The 16,380-nt window shown below is 29.0% G+C and overlaps 5 protein-coding genes across 9 annotated transcripts in view; 2 read left to right on the plus strand and 3 right to left on the minus strand.

The window, feature by feature from the left end:
- Positions 1 to 5,609, plus strand: part of LOC107067873 (uncharacterized) — a 59,672-nt gene extending 54,063 nt beyond the window's left edge. For 2 of the 4 annotated variants that reach the window (XM_015323779.2, XM_015323780.2), the window contains 3 exons: positions 136 to 487; positions 909 to 1,741; positions 1,841 to 5,609. In XM_015323779.2, coding sequence (XP_015179265.1) covers positions 136 to 487; positions 909 to 1,741; positions 1,841 to 2,342 — 1,687 coding nt within the window. In that variant the 3' untranslated portion in view covers positions 2,343 to 5,609. The remainder of the gene's footprint in view (positions 1 to 135; positions 488 to 908; positions 1,742 to 1,840) is intronic. The other 2 variants (XR_001475937.2, XM_015323781.2) reach the window with 2 other exon arrangements.
- LOC107067880 (CXXC motif containing zinc binding protein) lies at positions 3,925 to 6,516 on the minus strand. The gene has a single exon (XM_089172261.1). It carries the CDS (start codon positions 6,514 to 6,516, stop codon positions 6,031 to 6,033), a length of 486 nt encoding a protein of 161 aa, XP_089028387.1. The 3' UTR covers positions 3,925 to 6,030.
- A 205-nt stretch (positions 6,517 to 6,721) lies between these two features.
- Positions 6,722 to 11,893, plus strand: LOC107067879 (BOS complex subunit NOMO1). Its single transcript, XM_015323787.2, has 14 exons — positions 6,722 to 6,939; positions 7,032 to 7,131; positions 7,208 to 7,336; positions 7,423 to 7,589; positions 7,658 to 7,811; positions 7,878 to 8,280; positions 8,349 to 8,625; positions 8,701 to 8,882; positions 9,128 to 9,575; positions 9,653 to 9,845; positions 9,917 to 10,062; positions 10,136 to 10,259; positions 10,341 to 10,703; positions 10,802 to 11,893. The coding sequence occupies exons 1-14, from the start codon at positions 6,722 to 6,724 to the stop codon at positions 11,507 to 11,509; spliced, it is 3,612 nt and encodes a 1,203-aa protein (XP_015179273.1). The 3' UTR covers positions 11,510 to 11,893.
- Positions 11,894 to 11,990: 97 nt separating this feature from the next.
- Positions 11,991 to 14,195, minus strand: Obp11 (odorant binding protein 11). Of its 2 annotated transcripts, XM_015323797.2 has the most exons (6): positions 13,084 to 14,195; positions 12,912 to 12,984; positions 12,607 to 12,695; positions 12,409 to 12,511; positions 12,251 to 12,315; positions 11,991 to 12,167 (listed from the first exon to the last, which is right to left on the minus strand). In XM_015323797.2, exons 1-6 carry the CDS (start codon positions 13,138 to 13,140, stop codon positions 12,150 to 12,152), a joined length of 405 nt encoding a protein of 134 aa, XP_015179283.1. In that variant the 5' UTR covers positions 13,141 to 14,195; the 3' UTR covers positions 11,991 to 12,149. The 2 variants fall into 2 exon arrangements, with proteins under 2 accessions (XP_015179283.1, XP_089028386.1); XM_089172260.1 differs by having other exon boundaries at positions 11,991 to 12,315.
- A 140-nt stretch (positions 14,196 to 14,335) lies between these two features.
- Obp10 (odorant binding protein 10) lies at positions 14,336 to 16,365 on the minus strand. Its single transcript, XM_015323796.2, has 7 exons — positions 16,205 to 16,365; positions 15,964 to 16,114; positions 15,514 to 15,601; positions 15,345 to 15,397; positions 15,003 to 15,159; positions 14,729 to 14,793; positions 14,336 to 14,556 (listed from the first exon to the last, which is right to left on the minus strand). The coding sequence occupies exons 2-7, from the start codon at positions 16,021 to 16,023 to the stop codon at positions 14,539 to 14,541; spliced, it is 441 nt and encodes a 146-aa protein (XP_015179282.1). The 5' UTR covers positions 16,024 to 16,114; positions 16,205 to 16,365; the 3' UTR covers positions 14,336 to 14,538.
- Positions 16,366 to 16,380: the final 15 nt, after the last annotated feature.

Raw genomic sequence — 16,380 nt, forward strand, 5'->3', positions numbered from 1 at the left:
TTTGATTAAAGAACGATCGTTGAAGAACTGAAATGCAAATAATCAATAAATTAAGAATGAAAAATTAAAGACAACTAGTGAATATATTATCGTACAATTATTACCATAAAGCTAATATAGTGATTTTATTTTTAGGACGATGAGTATAAGGAACGCTGCAAAGAGGCAAAGTATTCGTTATAAGAAGACAGATGAAAAACAAAGTGAGAAACGAAAGAAGAGAATCTCTCAACGTAGGAAACCAAACATGGAAAAGTTGGACGACGAGACAGCGAATTTAAATCGAGTCTTGGTAGAGAGAATGTTGCTAAAGAATTCTGGATTTAATCAGGGTAGTAGAAGCGTGGGTGGAACGCCTATATGCCTGCGTCGTAAGAAACACGATGTTAATAAAAATCTATCCCCTATGAGGTTGAACGATAATAATCAATCGATGGTTCAACCTACGATCGTCGAAAACGAGGTCGTCAAAAGACGTTCTAATTCGGTAATCATCGTTTATTAATAATACATTAATTATTGTCGCGAATTCAGCCATTTTATTTCTCAAATTAATAATTTATCCTTGGATTATCTAATTATAAGCTCAACCCATTTGCATCAAAAAATACATTTAGTTCAATAAACCGCAAACAGTGATTGTCACTTACAAATTGTGCGCTCTAAATAAAACCTTTTTCAAATCAAATATTTCTACTAAATTCCAACAATAAAGATTTGTAGTTTTCTTATTATTAGTATTTTAACAAATAGATGTAAAATCCAGGATTCAAAGTTTTAACTTATGGAACACTGAATTCGCTAAATAATTGATAATAATTAATTATTAACTAAAAATAAAATTAGAAAAAAGATAATAATGCACTTAACGTCAATTTCACTTAATTCATTAAACTTTATTTTAACAGGTGAGTTACGTTAATGGAAATATTGTGAGAAGACAGGTCACTGGAAACACATATATGACAACATTCGCGTCAGAAATAGCACTTATCGAAGCGGATAAGGAAGCCGACAGGAAATATCGCGAGTTGATTATGGAAGCTGAAAATATCTTGGTAAATATGCAAAAGAATCAAAGCCCCTTACCGATCGTACCCTCGCCGTCACGAAAGTTTCATAATGGCCTGGCGAACAAACGCGTCGAATTAATCAAGAACACCGAATTGAACATCGAACTTGCTTTATCCAAAAGTAGAAATTCTCAACCAGAATTACAGAGCGGTAATATCAGGGATATAGAACATACCAGTCCGAAAAGACAATTTACACAGCCCTGTTCTCCGGTTCATCGATTTATGGAAAGAAATTCGTGCGGAAACATATCAAGGGACGTTCCATTTAAACAGGAACTTTCCAATTGTCCTGATTCACCTTACGTAGCTAGAAGAACACCGCAAAGTTCACCTAGCAGAAGTCTCGTTCATTCTCGTGTACGTGTTTGTCCTACGACTGGTGGAAAAGATAATGGACGAGCTCGTGTACTGTTAAATTGCAATGGAGTACCTCATTCTGGTATTGAAACAACAGAGTGTCAACCATCCCAAGGTTCATTCTCAAATAAGACTACTCAATTTTTTCCGCAACAACAACAGCATAGAGATTCTTCACGACTAACGATAGATAATAGGAAGGATTCGAGAGTTTCAAGATCGATGAAGGAAGAAGGTGTGACTTCTAGTTCGTCGGATTCTGAAGAAAAGTGTGACATCAGGCGGAGACCTCCTCTGATGACGTTCAGGTGGAATATTCTAAGAATCGAAATAGATGCACAAATTTTGATGATTTATTCCTCATTCTATATGTTTGATATATTGTTTCATTATCTTTCATTTCACAGATCGATCGACATGGGCCCGATCAAGGAAGGTTCTTCTTACTGTCCTCAAAGTGAACCAGTTAAAAGAAAGGTTTACGCCGGTAGTGTAACTTACGGTAGGATACAAAAGACATTAGGTCATCATCATCATAATCAAATGTTACTAAGAAATTCAGATGGTGATACGGCCACCGATGACACCGGTGAGCCCTCAAATATTTTCACAAACTTCGTTGTCCCTTATCCGAGAAGATCATTTCTAAACTCTATCGTATCACTGGATTATTCAGATGATTCTCGAAGATCCTTGAAGGAGAAAGTAGCACAACTACGTCAAGAACGTTTAGCTGCGGAATCCAACGCTAATATTCAAGACTCTCAACTATTTCAACAACAGCTTACCCAATTACGAAGACAAATGTTGATGCAAACTATAGAAGGTTTAAAACGTAGTCTGGAAGATCAATCAGCTACATTAAAGCAAACATGTTTAGAGCCTGTACTGTCTGACGAATTGCCTTGAACTTAACACTATGATGCTTATCAATACTACTATTATTACTATTATTTATAGAAAATACCAAATCATCCTTTCACGAATGAGAAAAGCTGAATTTCTTCTCTTCAGCGATACACGACCACAAACTCCGTTGTGTGGTAACTTTGACTATGAACACACATACAGCATTCGACTTTAAAAAAAAAGAAACCCTTGTTTCACAGTCATTACGATGCAACCTGATTACGACTGATGAATTTACAAAATTACTACTGCTCGGGTGCATGCAAGATGATACAAAAGATAAAATATAATAAAAGAAACAATATAATGAGAGTAATATAATCGTGAAAATACTCAAATTTATATAGATAGGTAGATCGTCGATTGATAATTTTAAAGAAAAAAAGAACAAAAATACACTGTCGAATGACGGAGAAAGAAAGAATCTGCTGTAAGTATTTTTCAGGAACGTTCTTTGTATTCTCTCCGAATTTCGTTAGCGTACTTTTAATCATCGAATTGTAACAATATCATTTCACTGAAGATTAAAGGGGATCTAAGATGGCAGAGATAACGATGGAAGAAAAATAATATACTATAGCTGAATTACTACCGAATGCTGTGTGACAACTCTAATGAATTACGCTAAACGAATCGATGTATTTTTCTGCCCTGTCTCTGTAAGTGGTAAGAAGACCCATTCGTAATTGAAAGATGTTGCATAATATTTTGTAGGCATCATTCTTGTTGTCTCTACACACAATTTAAACGACGCTTCAAGTATTTTGATTATTTTCTTTATTTTATTTTTTTTTTGTCTTTTCTTCTTCTTATATATATTATATAAACCTATATATAATATATATTTTCGCTTTAATTTCGTTCACACATTTTGACGATTTAAAAACTTCACAAGATAATATTTCTAACAAGTGTTCGCACATTAATAGGATACATATTATTATTAAACATTTAAATTGAGATTTTTCATAATTAGGTTTTCTTGAACCGTATTAAAGTAGTATGTTCAAAGAGATAAAAGTTAAATTCTAATAAATTTGTAGAAATCTTTGGACTGTTAGTCTAACGGGCCTATTCGGAGGTGTCGCTTTAATCTTTTTAAAAAAACAAGCTTGAGATAAGAAAAATTCCTCTTAAAAAGAAACTATCGTCAAAAAATATTAAATACGAGCGAATACTAAACGAAATATTTAACGAGATAACAAAAAAATAAATAAATAAATGCATGTAGTCTATTCATATAGGAAATATCTAGGAATTCACATCTAGCAGAAACATAAACAGGTAGGTAATAATGAAAAACTATAATAATCAATTAGATATTAGGGAATTCCTTAAATTGTGTACCCAATGAATACGGCCCAAATTTATCCCACAAAAAAAACTTGTTCTATCGCAGAATAAACGCAGTACGCACAATCATTTTGAAATATTTTTGCTCATTGAAATTTTATTAGATTTTTTATCAATATTATTTGATTATCGCGCGCAAATAGATTCTTCATACGTCCTGCAAAAGAGTATAAGTTTTACTTACATTTTATTTTTTCAGTATACTCTACAAATGTATAGTATATATATTAAAAAAAAAAAAAAGAAAGAATCCTACCCGAAACATTTGGTTTCTTTTTCTCACAGCAACTGCATATATATTAATTAAAAAAAAAAAAAAAAAAAAAAAAAAAAACTGTAGAACTAAACGAAGTGGCGTATTGTAATTCATCAACATTACTCATAATGTTCCTATATCTACGATATACATACCTTTAAAGAGTAATATCAATTATTCAGACTGGCGAAATGAACATTGCTGTCGATAGAATAAGCATACTTCCCATTACCATACCAAAGATGATAATCTAGAATAGTACTATAGAATTATTTAGTTTATTAAACAAACAAAATACTAATTGCGCATATACACTAATAACATTGAATCATTCAAAATGATTATTAAAATGTTTATTTCTAATTATGTAGGAAAGAAATTATTTGTATTGCGTTAGAACAAAAATTTGTAAATCTTTACGATCTATCAGAGTCAATTCTTTGGTGCGTAATTTTGCTCGTTAGATAAGAACATAATCGCCGATTAAATGGCCTATCTTAATTTAATCAATGCTACGTCAATGCGTGTTATTAAAAAGTATTGTTATTTAATATCAATGTTCGAATATAATCTTTAAAACATATATTAACTAGATAGATATTATTAAGTAATATTTATTGTAATAAATTAACAAATACAAAATACTCCGGTTATTTCGTACGAAAGGAAAGAAGAAAAAAACAAGGAAAAGCTGATTCAACGTTCTGTGTAAATGTGATATTTACTCTCTAAACAGGATGCACAAAGATTTGACTCTGGTGATTATAAAAGAATAAGATAATAGTTTCAGTCGCAGTGATATTTTTGTGAGAATAGACTGATAGAGTTATTTATTATTGTTAGATTAATACATTTTAGAAATGATTATTTATATGTGATTTATATGTTAAATCTCTTTTTAATGAGCAATGGAATGTAATGCGCACATGATATTTATTTGTGTTAGGTATTAGAAAAGCATAGTAAAGAGAGATCATTAGAAAAATATAGTGTTAGTAAAATTAGAAGTTTAGATAACCAATGATTTAAAAAAATGTCTAGAATATTTCTTTTCATATTTCTTGTCATTTATTTTACGCATATCGCTGAAGAAAAACTTTTTTTAATTGTACATTGTACAACCGGTTGAAAAAATATCCCGGTAATAATAAGAAATATGTTTTACGTTTCTAAGCTAGCTTAGATTATATGAAATAATTCAAACTTTTATACTTACAAACTGTACAGACTTAGTTTTTAATCAATGAAGATTATAATTTTACAAACTACTACGTCAAGATGAATTAATACGTATTTAAAGTAATCATTATTTTAATTAGTTCCATTTAAAATACATTCCAGAAGTATAGAACTTTAAGTACATTATTAATATAATATATATTTCAAATTTAAACAAATTTTCTATTTCAAATTCATTCGTTAATTTTTTTAAATAATAATAATAATAATAATAATAATATAGTTAAAGAAATTTGAGAATGTTAATTTGTGATCATAATTACAGACATTTGTTTTTGGCAACAATTGACAGGTTTGGACATATTCAGAGGAATTAGCAAAATAATTGTTGCGAATGAATATTTCCTCTGTATTCAGCCATTTATAAAATTAAATGGTTTTTTTATATGATTATAAATAAATTATATTATGTCGTTAGACTTATGTGTCTCGATACGATTTATATCCTTTACGATCTCATCGTGTTTTTTTACTGGTAATTCATTTCAATTCAAACATTCATATGTGAGTTAAGAAATTATTGTTTTATTCAAAGACTTTGTACATTGTTAATATAAACGTAAATTTAAATATTTATTTTACGATAATTTTAATTTAATATTATTTTAGAACCATTTTAAATTGCTATTACAAAATATTCATTGTTGAAAATAATACAATAATGAGTATAACGTATAAAAACAATCTAATAATCGTTAATTAAAAACAAGTACATATGTTTATACGTACACTTCATTATCAATAAAAAAAAAGATATGGAAAGTCTAAATAAGAATTAATTAATATTTATATATATATATATATATATATATATATATACATTTATATAAATAGATATTTTTATTTAACTCTTTCAAATTTGTGTTCAATTTCAGTTATTCCAACAGGTTTCTTTATTTTCTCACAATATTCAATCCATTCGTATTCGTATAAATCAACATCCCTAAATTCAGTACCATTGTCGATAGCTTTAGCAATCCATCCTTCTCGTGCAGAAAAATCACATGGTTCTAATCCTCTACAATCTAATGTAACGATATCCTTAAATCTTCCTTGATCATCAGCAGTGAATGATTTAATAGAATCTTCTAAAATAGTCATCGATATCTCACGACCACAAAGCTTGCATTTAGCTAAAAAATGATTAACTGCGTTCCCTTTAGTACTTGGGATGGTATCATCTAAAGAAATAGAACACCATTTCTTTGTTATTTCGCCGCAATTGGTACATTTAAATTTGAAATACCAATTGTGATTATTCCCTGATGATTTCAATTCTTCAATATTCTCCAGCAATACTTTGATTTTCAATGCTATTTTAACCATTTTTTTTTCTTGGTTATAGACAATTATTGAATTTTATTTAGGAACAATTTTTAACACAGATTTAAAAACTAAATCACTTCTTTTTTCTCTTCCTTTTCTTTTATTCTAGATGTTTTAATACTTTTAATATTTCATTTAAGTTCTCTTGTCTTTATTGATATCAACAAATATTTCTAACCTGACAACAATACATGCCAGATAGCGCATGCGTATCAAAATTAGGTTATGTCATAGAGACAGTTTCACTTTAGTAGTAACCATCAAGAGCACAATGAAGTTGTTAAAAAAGGAATTTAATTTTTTTATTTTCTTTATTTATTTTAACAATTTATTTATTGAAATAATTACGCAAGATATTTTAGGATGTGGTGGATTTTTAAAAAGTCACGCCGAGATAGACTTTACCAAAGTTCATATTAAATTGTAAATATACGTATTATTATATAGAGAGGTTATAAAATTATGCATATTATCAAATTAATTGAAAAATTAATTAATCAATTTTTATGTATTAGGTATACCAAAGGTGGTAGTTTAAAAGATGAAACAGAATGTGCACCGAATAATGGATATTATTTTTTACCACTCTACGATAAAGGAGAATATATTTTAAAGGTATACCACATACAGATTTTAAAATCATTTCTTTGACATATTGACTAATATTTTATATTAAAATATTTAATATTAGATAGATCCTCCAAGAGGTTGGAGTTTCGATCCCATGGAAGTTAATTTAAACGTAGATGGTTCTACTGATATTTGCAGTCAAGGAAAAGATATTAATTTTACCTTCAAAGGTTTTGGTATAACTGGCAAGGTAATTTATTCTATTTAAACAATGATTTTATTTGAAAAATAGTGTATCTGTAAATAGTTGTAATAATCATAATGACCTATTCTTAGGTAACTAGTTATAATTCTTTATCCGGTCCAAAAGATGTTACTGTTTCATTATATAATGCTACTGATAGAGAAACCATAGTTAGATCAACTAAGACTGCTGATGGCGGAACATTTTATTTTACGCCTATTCAACCAGGAAAATATATACTCGTCGCATCTCATCCTTCGTATGTATTTTATATTACAACTGTGTTTATATTATACTGGAGAATATTATATCATTGTATTAATCAAGGTGGATAATAAAACAAGGTACAGTTGAAGTAACTGTACAAGAAGGTAATGCTGAACTTCCAGATGGTAGTTTAGTAATATTTGGATACGATGTAAAAGGTCAAGTTACAAGTGAAAATGAACCAGTTAGCGGTGTATCCTTCATACTTTTTGGGGTGAGATTTATCATTAATAAAAACTTTATTTCAATATAAAATATTAATATTTATTTAATTATACAGAATGGGGCTGCTATGAAGTGTGAAACTATACCGGTTAAAGGATTTGAATCTAAAAATCCACTTTGTCATGTTACATCTGATAAAAGTGGAAAATTTATTTTTCCTGCATTGTCACCCGGTGATTACAAACTTGTACCACATTATCCTAGTGCTCACACTAAATTCGATGTTCAACCACCTGAATTGTTGTTCAAAGTTAATCATAACAGTCTGATATTGCCGCAAGATTTTAAAGTTACTGGTTTTACGGTAACTGGCATAGTTCGTATGTCAACAGATGGTAGACCATTAGCAAAAGCAAAAATTATATTCGCTGGAAAAGAAGTAGCTATGACTAATGAAGATGGAAAATATACAGTGGATAATGTCAAAGCTGGACAATATACTTTAAAAGCAGAAGCTAGTTAGTAAAAAATCATTTGTATAATGTATTTTCTATGAAAGTAATACTAACGATATGCTCATGTTTAGGTAATGTACAGTTTGAGGAGAGAACAGTCAAAGTTTCCCCAAGCTCACCCGAATTACCAGTTTTAATACCATTAACATATAAAGTTTGCGGAAAAGTAACATTATCTGCAAAAGGTACTTTACATTTCCGTAAAGTTGCTATACAAAATGTTGCCGGTACATTTCAAAAAGAAGTAGATGCAAATGAAAAAACTGGAGAATACTGTTTATATCTAAAACCTGATAATTATAAATTAAGCGTAATCGTCAGTAATGAAGAAAAAACAAAAGGTTTACAGTGAGTATTTTTTATATAATATATGAATTTGAATTGAAATTAAAAATGAATATTTGTTTCTTTATATTATAACAGATTCTTTCCTTTGGAACAATTTATTGCTGTATCATCCGAATCAATTAATGAAGTCAATTTCCTACAACTGAAAGCAACTTTAATCGGCACAGTCCAATGTTTGCCAGGAATAGATTGCAGTCAAACTTCGGTAACACTTAAAGTACTCGACGGAGTTACAATAAAAACTTACCAAACTAAAGGTGAGATTAAATAACAAAATATAAATAAATATTCCTAATATAAAATGTTTAAATAACAAATGTAGATTAATGTCAAGGTAGCATCGTTTAATTACTTTCAACAATGTGTTTTAAAAAAATAATAAAGCATATTCTTTATACCATTCTTTATAGTACCAGCCATTAAATACATTTGTTATTAATATAATATTTAAATGTAATTGATATTACTGTCTCTGTCTTTGAAGTTACTTTCTTTAATGCAGGTGGTCAATACAAATTCACCGATGTACTACCAGGATATTATGAAGTTTTAGTAGACAATGATGTATTTTGTTGGAAACATAATAATTATAGAATTTCTATAACGTCTGAACGTTTTGAAGTACCTCCTTTCGAACAGACTGGTTTCTCAATTACTTTTATTTCTTCTCATGAAACAACAGTCGAATATGTTGCACCGGGTGAAAGTAAAAAATCATCTTTAGTGTTATCCAAAGGTAGTACAAGACATTGCGTCTCAAAGTCTGGAGAATATAGTTTTACACCTAAAGGTTGTCATGTATACGATAAGGAAACATTTGTTTGGGATACGAGTAATTCATCCCCAATTATTTTAACGTCTACCGAACATCGTCATCTAGGAAATATCATTAGTTCGAGTGCATTGGATGGAGTCAAAGTTAAAATTGAAAGTACAAGCGGCAATATTATGTAAATGCATAAACAATTATTTTCTTAATAATTTGATAATTTATACGTTTAATTTAATACATTGCATTTTTTGATAGAATCGGCCCACTTAAATATATAAAGAAAGGAAATAATTTTAAATACGAGTTTGAATTTACAACGAAGACTGATAACGTTTACATTATTACTCCCCTATCAGATATGCTTTTATTTAATCCACCGTCCGTTAAAGTTCTTGGAGTAAATGAATGTCATAACGATATTGCAACTTTCACCGGGGATTTAGGAGTGGTATAATAATTATTCATATTTAATATAATTTATCGAAACGACGAATAATAAAAAAAGATATCATTGGTTAGATCATAGCAGGAAAAATTTCACCTCCTTTAGAAGGTGTGACGGTACAAATATTTGGCAAGGATAAAGAATCTCCTATGCATACAATTATTACAAAAAAAGAAGGAACTTACAGTGTTGGCCCGTTGGATGGAAAAATAGAATATAGGTAAACATATATTCTTATAAAACATTATTTTATAACACATTTTTAAATTCTACTACATTCATTTTCCAATTAGTGTTACAGCTGAAAAGGAAGGTTTTGTAATAACGGAATCAGACAGTAAAGGAGTATTTTTAGCACGAAAATTAGCTGAAATAATAGTGCAAGTATACGATCAAGCAGATAATTCGTCATTACAGGTAAAATAATCATTTATTTATATTGCAAATATTATTTTTCATATAATAATAACAAATGAAATATTTTGATCGTATTAACAGGGAGTTTTACTTTCTCTCTCCGGTGGGCAAAATTATCGTAAAAATAGTATAACGAGTGACGAAGGAAAATTAATTTTCAATTCATTATCACCCGGAGAATATTATCTAAGACCAATGATGAAGGAATATAGATTTGAGCCACCATCGAAAATGATTAATGTAGCCGAAGGTGCTACTGTCGTTGTAAATTTATTTGGTAACAGAGTTGCATTTAGTGCTTACGGATCAGTAACGTCATTAAACGGTGAACCGGAAGCGGGATTATTGGTTGAAGCTCAAGGTCAAGGAGATTGTTCCAATCTTCAAGAAGAAGCAACTACCGAAGAGAACGGTACTTTTAGAATTAGAGGCCTTCAACCATTAGTAAGTATATTAAATTATTTCGAAAAATAATCAAATTTAAATATATATATATATATATATATATATATATTAATATTAATTTATTATTTGTTTAATAGTGTACATATATATTACGTTTGAAATCTAACGTAGAAGCAAATAGTCATATTCAACGTACAAGTCCTAGTTCATTGATGATACAAACAGATGAAGATATTCACGGACTTAGATTAATCGCTTTCCATCCAATTTCACGTACAGATATTTCCGCTTATGTTATTTCAATTCAACCAGAACATTATCGTACCTTAAAAGTGAAATTATGTAGGGAAGACATGCCAGACTCACCAATACACATATCCAAATTGGATACGCAGCATTTAAATAAAATTAGCAGTTCGTATAACGCAGGATTCCTCGTACACTTTCCATCTTTACAAGCGGATAACAAGAAATACTTCATACAACTGGAATCATCCTTATTGCCTAGCTTGCATAAGTATAAAACTAATCCTGTTTATTTCGAAGCTAATTCTTCGTTCAGATATGTTAAATTAATTTTTAGTGCAGAACGAAAAGTGGATCAAGGAGATATGAATCAAACTTCGATAGTAGCTTTACCATTTATATTGTTAATTACGATTGCATTTTTCAATCGTGAAAAATTGTGGAGCTGGCTAAATACTTTGGTAGAAAGGTGGTCTAAACCTACACCGATTTCTAGAACATCGGTTCAAGCGATCCCCATAGATCCAAGAGCTGATGATATTATTGTTGAACAAATAATGAACATTAACAAAAGAAAAACAAAACCAAGAAAAGCATAACATTCTAAAGAACTTTTGTTTCAACATTTTACACAAGAATGATGTTCCAATCTGTGGATCTCATTTTCATTTATGTTCGCTCCTATTTTGGATTAGTTACTACATGGATTATTCTAAAAACAACATCATTGTAAATTTTGATATATTAATATTAACGATTGCAAGAGAATTTTGTAGAATTTTCATAATATTAATCGCAAATGAGTTGATAATGTAATATAAGATCAAATCATCACATAGAATATTTTATAAATATATGCAATTTATAAATTATATAATAAAATATATATGTATATATATTTATTAATATATATACATATATTTGTATACATAGAAACAAAAAGGTTGTATTAAATGATAATAATAATATTGAATTAAAAAATTGTTCTTGTTTGAATGTTGTTATCGTATAAAAAGTACTGAAATTAAATTAAATACAAACATATAACGTTGTTTTATCAGGTAAAATTAAAGCCAAAAATGAAACTATTTTTAAAGTATATTTAGTAATACTATCATTTTTAAAAATGTTTTACATACATAGATATAATTGTATACATGATCCATATGTGATGCGACGCAAGTCTTTAATTTACCTTTACGATAATTTGCAATGTTTTTTTCCCTCACTCGTAGGTATTTAAGGAATGAAATATGCCTATATATAAAGAAAAGAAGATAAATCATTGGTAAGATAACTAAATTAAAAATGATAAAATTAACATTTTCTTTAAAACATACCACAGGATTTGCGAAGTATAAACATTTATTAAAATTGTAGGCCAATTCGCATCTGTCAGCACCAGCTGAAAATAATATATTATCGTTCTTGTATACAGATATTGAAAAACATTAACATTTTCATTTGAATTAATCAATTACTTCTGAGATATACTTACTGATATCACGACATTCATCAACCATATCTTGAGCCAAAGGTTTCCATACTTCCGGTATAGACATTAACAACATTTTGAAGTTTATTTTACTATCTTTGGTAAACTGATAATAAAAAGAAAAGTAAGTTTCATCGTTCATGTTATTAGTATATTATTTAATTATTAAATAATTTTAAATTGTACAATAATTTCTCTTACCATATTAAATTTCTCTAATACGCATTTAAAATAGCAACCAAGTTTATCGTCGTGGGTAAAGTATCCAATTTCTGCCTCGTCAATGATATCTACGATTGAAATAATACAAAGAATATTATTAGATTATTAAGTATGAAATTTCCGATTTCGAATCGAAAGTAATCGGAATAATCGGATGTTTCATACTTAATTACCTAACATATTTTTTTTTTTTTAAATATATTATAATAATTTTAATATATAGTCTAGATCATCTGATCTCAAAGAAATTGTTTGTATACTGAAAATAATATTAACATACATACCTTCTGTGAGTCCTATTTCAGCGAGACATTTTTTACGTTGAGGTGCAGTGATTTTCCTCAAATCCAATTGAGCCTGACGTATAAAATAAAAAATAAATATCCAAAATAATATAAAATTTCACTCTCGTTTTAGTTACAATCAAGAAAAAAAAGAAGATAAAATTACGCTCACCTTAACTATTGAAGAAGTGAAGATAGTAGCTATAAGAATCAAAACTAATAGTTTCATTTTGAAAATTAAAAGAAGACAAAAGGACTTGATTGGAGTCTACTGCAGAAACAAAATCGGAAACTAATGTGGATGATGGCGTTTTATATGTACTTCTTATAACAAAAGTGGGAGTTTTACATAATACAAGTAGAATTTACAGAGGTGAGAATTTATTTTTCTTTTATTTTTATTTTTTTTTAAATTATTTGATCTCTTCTGTTAAAAGTATAGAGTATTTAGGTGCTATTAAGAGTCACTTATAGGTGTATAATTATCAGGTAGAAGATTCGCTCGCATAAGTATTTCATATTTTCCTACCGGAAAATTAACCGTGATAAACGTTTATCTTCCAAATTTGAGATTCCTCCTGATCTCTATGATCGTTCTTAATTGCATCTTTGGTTACGATATAATAGTTACGTTCGATAATATGTCTGACCATATAATTGTGTCCTACTACTTGCTAGGATTTCATAATAGCATGTAATGAATCGACCAGAAAGTTCGTGCCAATTTATAAATGTATACGGCACGAATTTTTCGTTGATTCAAATACGTGCATTTATTTGTTTGCATATTTACGTTTGATTGAACAAAAGTAATAGATTAAACAAAAAATATAAAACAAAGTTAAAAATGACCAATTGTTGAAGACATACATACCCAATATGGAGAACACCAAATCAATTTTTATGTAAACAAAATTTATTTTTATTATAAAAAGTAAAATATTTATTGAAATACAAAATGCAAATAAACCAAAAAAATGTACAGATTTAATAATATATTTTATATTGGGGTGTTCCATATTAGGTACATTTACCCTATATCTATACATACATATACATATATGCACATGCATGTGTGCGAACGAATTGCTGCTATTAGCCCACGTTTATCACGTTGATCGTGATAAGTCGAGTTTTCAATTTATCAACACATGCCGCTCGTGTTCTACTTTGTATGCGAGTAGCCCCAGTTGACAATTGATGACTACAACAGACCGATTTGAAAAGGCCGGTCTAGGTGACGATGCCTTTATCAAATCGATTATTATTAATGATCATGATCCGGCTCGATCTTTGAGATTGCACGGTGAAATAACTCGTTCGTTCTTCTTTATCAAGCCTATTTGTTCTTCTTCTTCTTTTACGTATGTACGAGTTATATAAATAAATACGTAAGATAGTGGTAATGAAATCTCTCAGTGAGGTGCAATTATTAAAGAAGATTTATTTTTTTTTTTTAATATATTTTATAAAGTATTAGAACTTACGGTGTATACGAGACAGTTATATGAGAATGTAAAATCACTTGATTGTATAAATCTCAACACATTCGGCGATATCGTTTCTTTTTAATATTTTTATAACTCATCTTTGATCGTAGTGCTCCCTTAGGATCGATGAAATTTCATTAGAATAGATAATAGGTCTAAAAACACACGCGAATTTGTAGTAAATTAATGAAAGAAAATATTTCAACGTTTTAAATATACTTAGGGTTATTTACAAAATTTCGCACACAAATTGTCCTGGTATATATATACCTATTGTGTTTTTTTTTTTTTTAAATAAAAATATAATTTTTCAATTAAAATACTTACTCTCGGAGATATTTTTGCATAACACATATTAAATTCGTACGCGTATTGACACTTATCACCCTTGGCTAAAAAATATATTAAAAATGAATTACGAATGAATTAGAAAACAGATTTAAGAGGTGTAAAAACAAAAAGTAAAAAATTAAAGATCAACATGAAAATAAAATAATTGAAAAATGTTTAAACGCATTGTTAACTCCAACGCAACGATTATAATCTTACGAAATGAATAAAATAGAAGTAACAAAAAGAAACAAAATCAATGTATATTTACCCAAGTATTTACCGATCAGCTTGCAATCGCTAATTCCTTTCAAAACTTCCGCCCTGTAGGCTGGCATTCTTTGGAAAAATGTTAGCATACCATTCAAATTTAATTCCCCTTTATCGTCGATTAGACCAAATTGTTCCCAGAGGCAATACATGTAACACTGCAATCGACATATAACAGAATTATCTCGATGTAACTTTGAATTATTCAATTAGTCTCTCTTTCTCTCTTTTATTATCATCATCATCATCATTATCATCATTATCATCATCATCATCATCATCATCATCATTATCATGATCATCATCATGATTGTTAAGTGCATTACTTTCTTTGGACATTCACCTTTAATTCAGGCGTCTCCGGCCACTTATCGTTTCTCACCGCTTCAATGTCCTCTTAAAAATTCAAATCAAACGCGATCGAATCAAAATAATAAATCGATACTTTATTTTTACAATTAATACAAAAAAATTAAAAAAGAAAAATTATTCAAATAAAATTTGGATCATACCTGTAGCTACTCCTGTTTGTGTCTGACAAGCATTCACTACGCTAACCGCTGTTGCGATCATTTCATCGGAAACGAAGCTTGGTCGTTTCTAGGGAACAAGTTAACGCTAAATTTAATTTTTAAATTATTTTTAAAAAGAAGAAGAAGATATCCACATATAACAATTTTAAAATAACAAAATTAATAATTATAGTAATAATTGTCCCTGTATAAAAAAGAGGATCAAACTTGAATAAAAATAAGTCAGATAATTATTAATCATTTTCTAATTTTCAACAATATAAAAAAGAAAATAATAATTAAATGAAAAATAACATTGTCGTATATAAAAAAAAAAGATATAAATTAAGAAACAAATAAGATAAATAGTCCAATAATTTGCATATCATACGAAACATGCAATTAAAAAAAATAAAAGAAAATTATTTTTATAAAATAATCCAGACGTACCCCGCAATGAACGTAGGATGTCTCAATGAGACAAATAAGCAAAATAATGATGAGTTTCATCCTTGGCTTTGATAATCCCGCGTCTCTCCTTCAACAACCTTTCTTCAAAAGATCGATTTTTCTTGGCGTCGGTCGATCGTAAAAGGGGATGCTAAGAACAGGACAAATCGTTTTCCCAATAATACAAAAATTCAATTTTGATTAAAAATAAAATCCGAAAGAAGGAATGTGTAAATCTCACTTGCAATTAGATTTCTTTGGATTTTTGTTTGTTGAATTTTTTTTTTATTTTTACCCGCCTAGAATACAACGAACGTATGTATGTAAGTGACTGCGTTTTGCTGGCTGACACAACCGTCAAGCGCGAGGGTGGAACTGATGATAGGCGTGATAAGAGAGATTGGGTGAGGTGGTATC

This window comes from Polistes dominula, unplaced genomic scaffold, assembly GCF_049000335.1.
Source record: "Polistes dominula isolate Pdom_NZ unplaced genomic scaffold, Pdom_raw_medaka contig_73, whole genome shotgun sequence".
Taxonomy (NCBI): Eukaryota; Metazoa; Arthropoda; class Insecta; order Hymenoptera; family Vespidae; genus Polistes; species Polistes dominula.

What these genes read in the sequence shown, in the direction of transcription:
- Obp10 (XM_015323796.2), bottom strand. Translation starts at nt 16,023, where the DNA reads ATGAAACTCATCATTATTTTGCTTATTTGTCTCATTGAGACATCCTAC. An exon ending in CATCCTACGTTCATTGCGGG is followed by an intron (nt 15,602 to 15,963) that starts GTACGTCTGGAT and finishes CTTGTTCCCTAG; the next exon opens with AAACGACCAAGCTTCGTTTC. An exon ending in CGGAGACGCCTGAATTAAAG is followed by an intron (nt 15,160 to 15,344) that starts GTGAATGTCCAA and finishes TGTCGATTGCAG; the next exon opens with TGTTACATGTATTGCCTCTG.
- Obp11 (XM_089172260.1), bottom strand. Translation starts at nt 13,140, where the DNA reads ATGAAACTATTAGTTTTGATTCTTATAGCTACTATCTTCACTTCTTCA. An exon ending in TATTAGAGAAATTTAATATG is followed by an intron (nt 12,512 to 12,606) that starts GTAAGAGAAATT and finishes TTTTATTATCAG; the next exon opens with TTTACCAAAGATAGTAAAAT. An exon ending in TGATGAATGTCGTGATATCA is followed by an intron (nt 12,316 to 12,408) that starts GTAAGTATATCT and finishes TATTATTTTCAG; the next exon opens with CTGGTGCTGACAGATGCGAA.
- LOC107067879 (XM_015323787.2), top strand. Translation starts at nt 6,722, where the DNA reads ATGCGTATCAAAATTAGGTTATGTCATAGAGACAGTTTCACTTTAGTA. An exon ending in CTCGTCGCATCTCATCCTTC is followed by an intron (nt 7,590 to 7,657) that starts GTATGTATTTTA and finishes GTATTAATCAAG; the next exon opens with GTGGATAATAAAACAAGGTA. An exon ending in TATCCTTCATACTTTTTGGG is followed by an intron (nt 7,812 to 7,877) that starts GTGAGATTTATC and finishes TTAATTATACAG; the next exon opens with AATGGGGCTGCTATGAAGTG.
- LOC107067880 (XM_089172261.1), bottom strand. Translation starts at nt 6,516, where the DNA reads ATGGTTAAAATAGCATTGAAAATCAAAGTATTGCTGGAGAATATTGAA.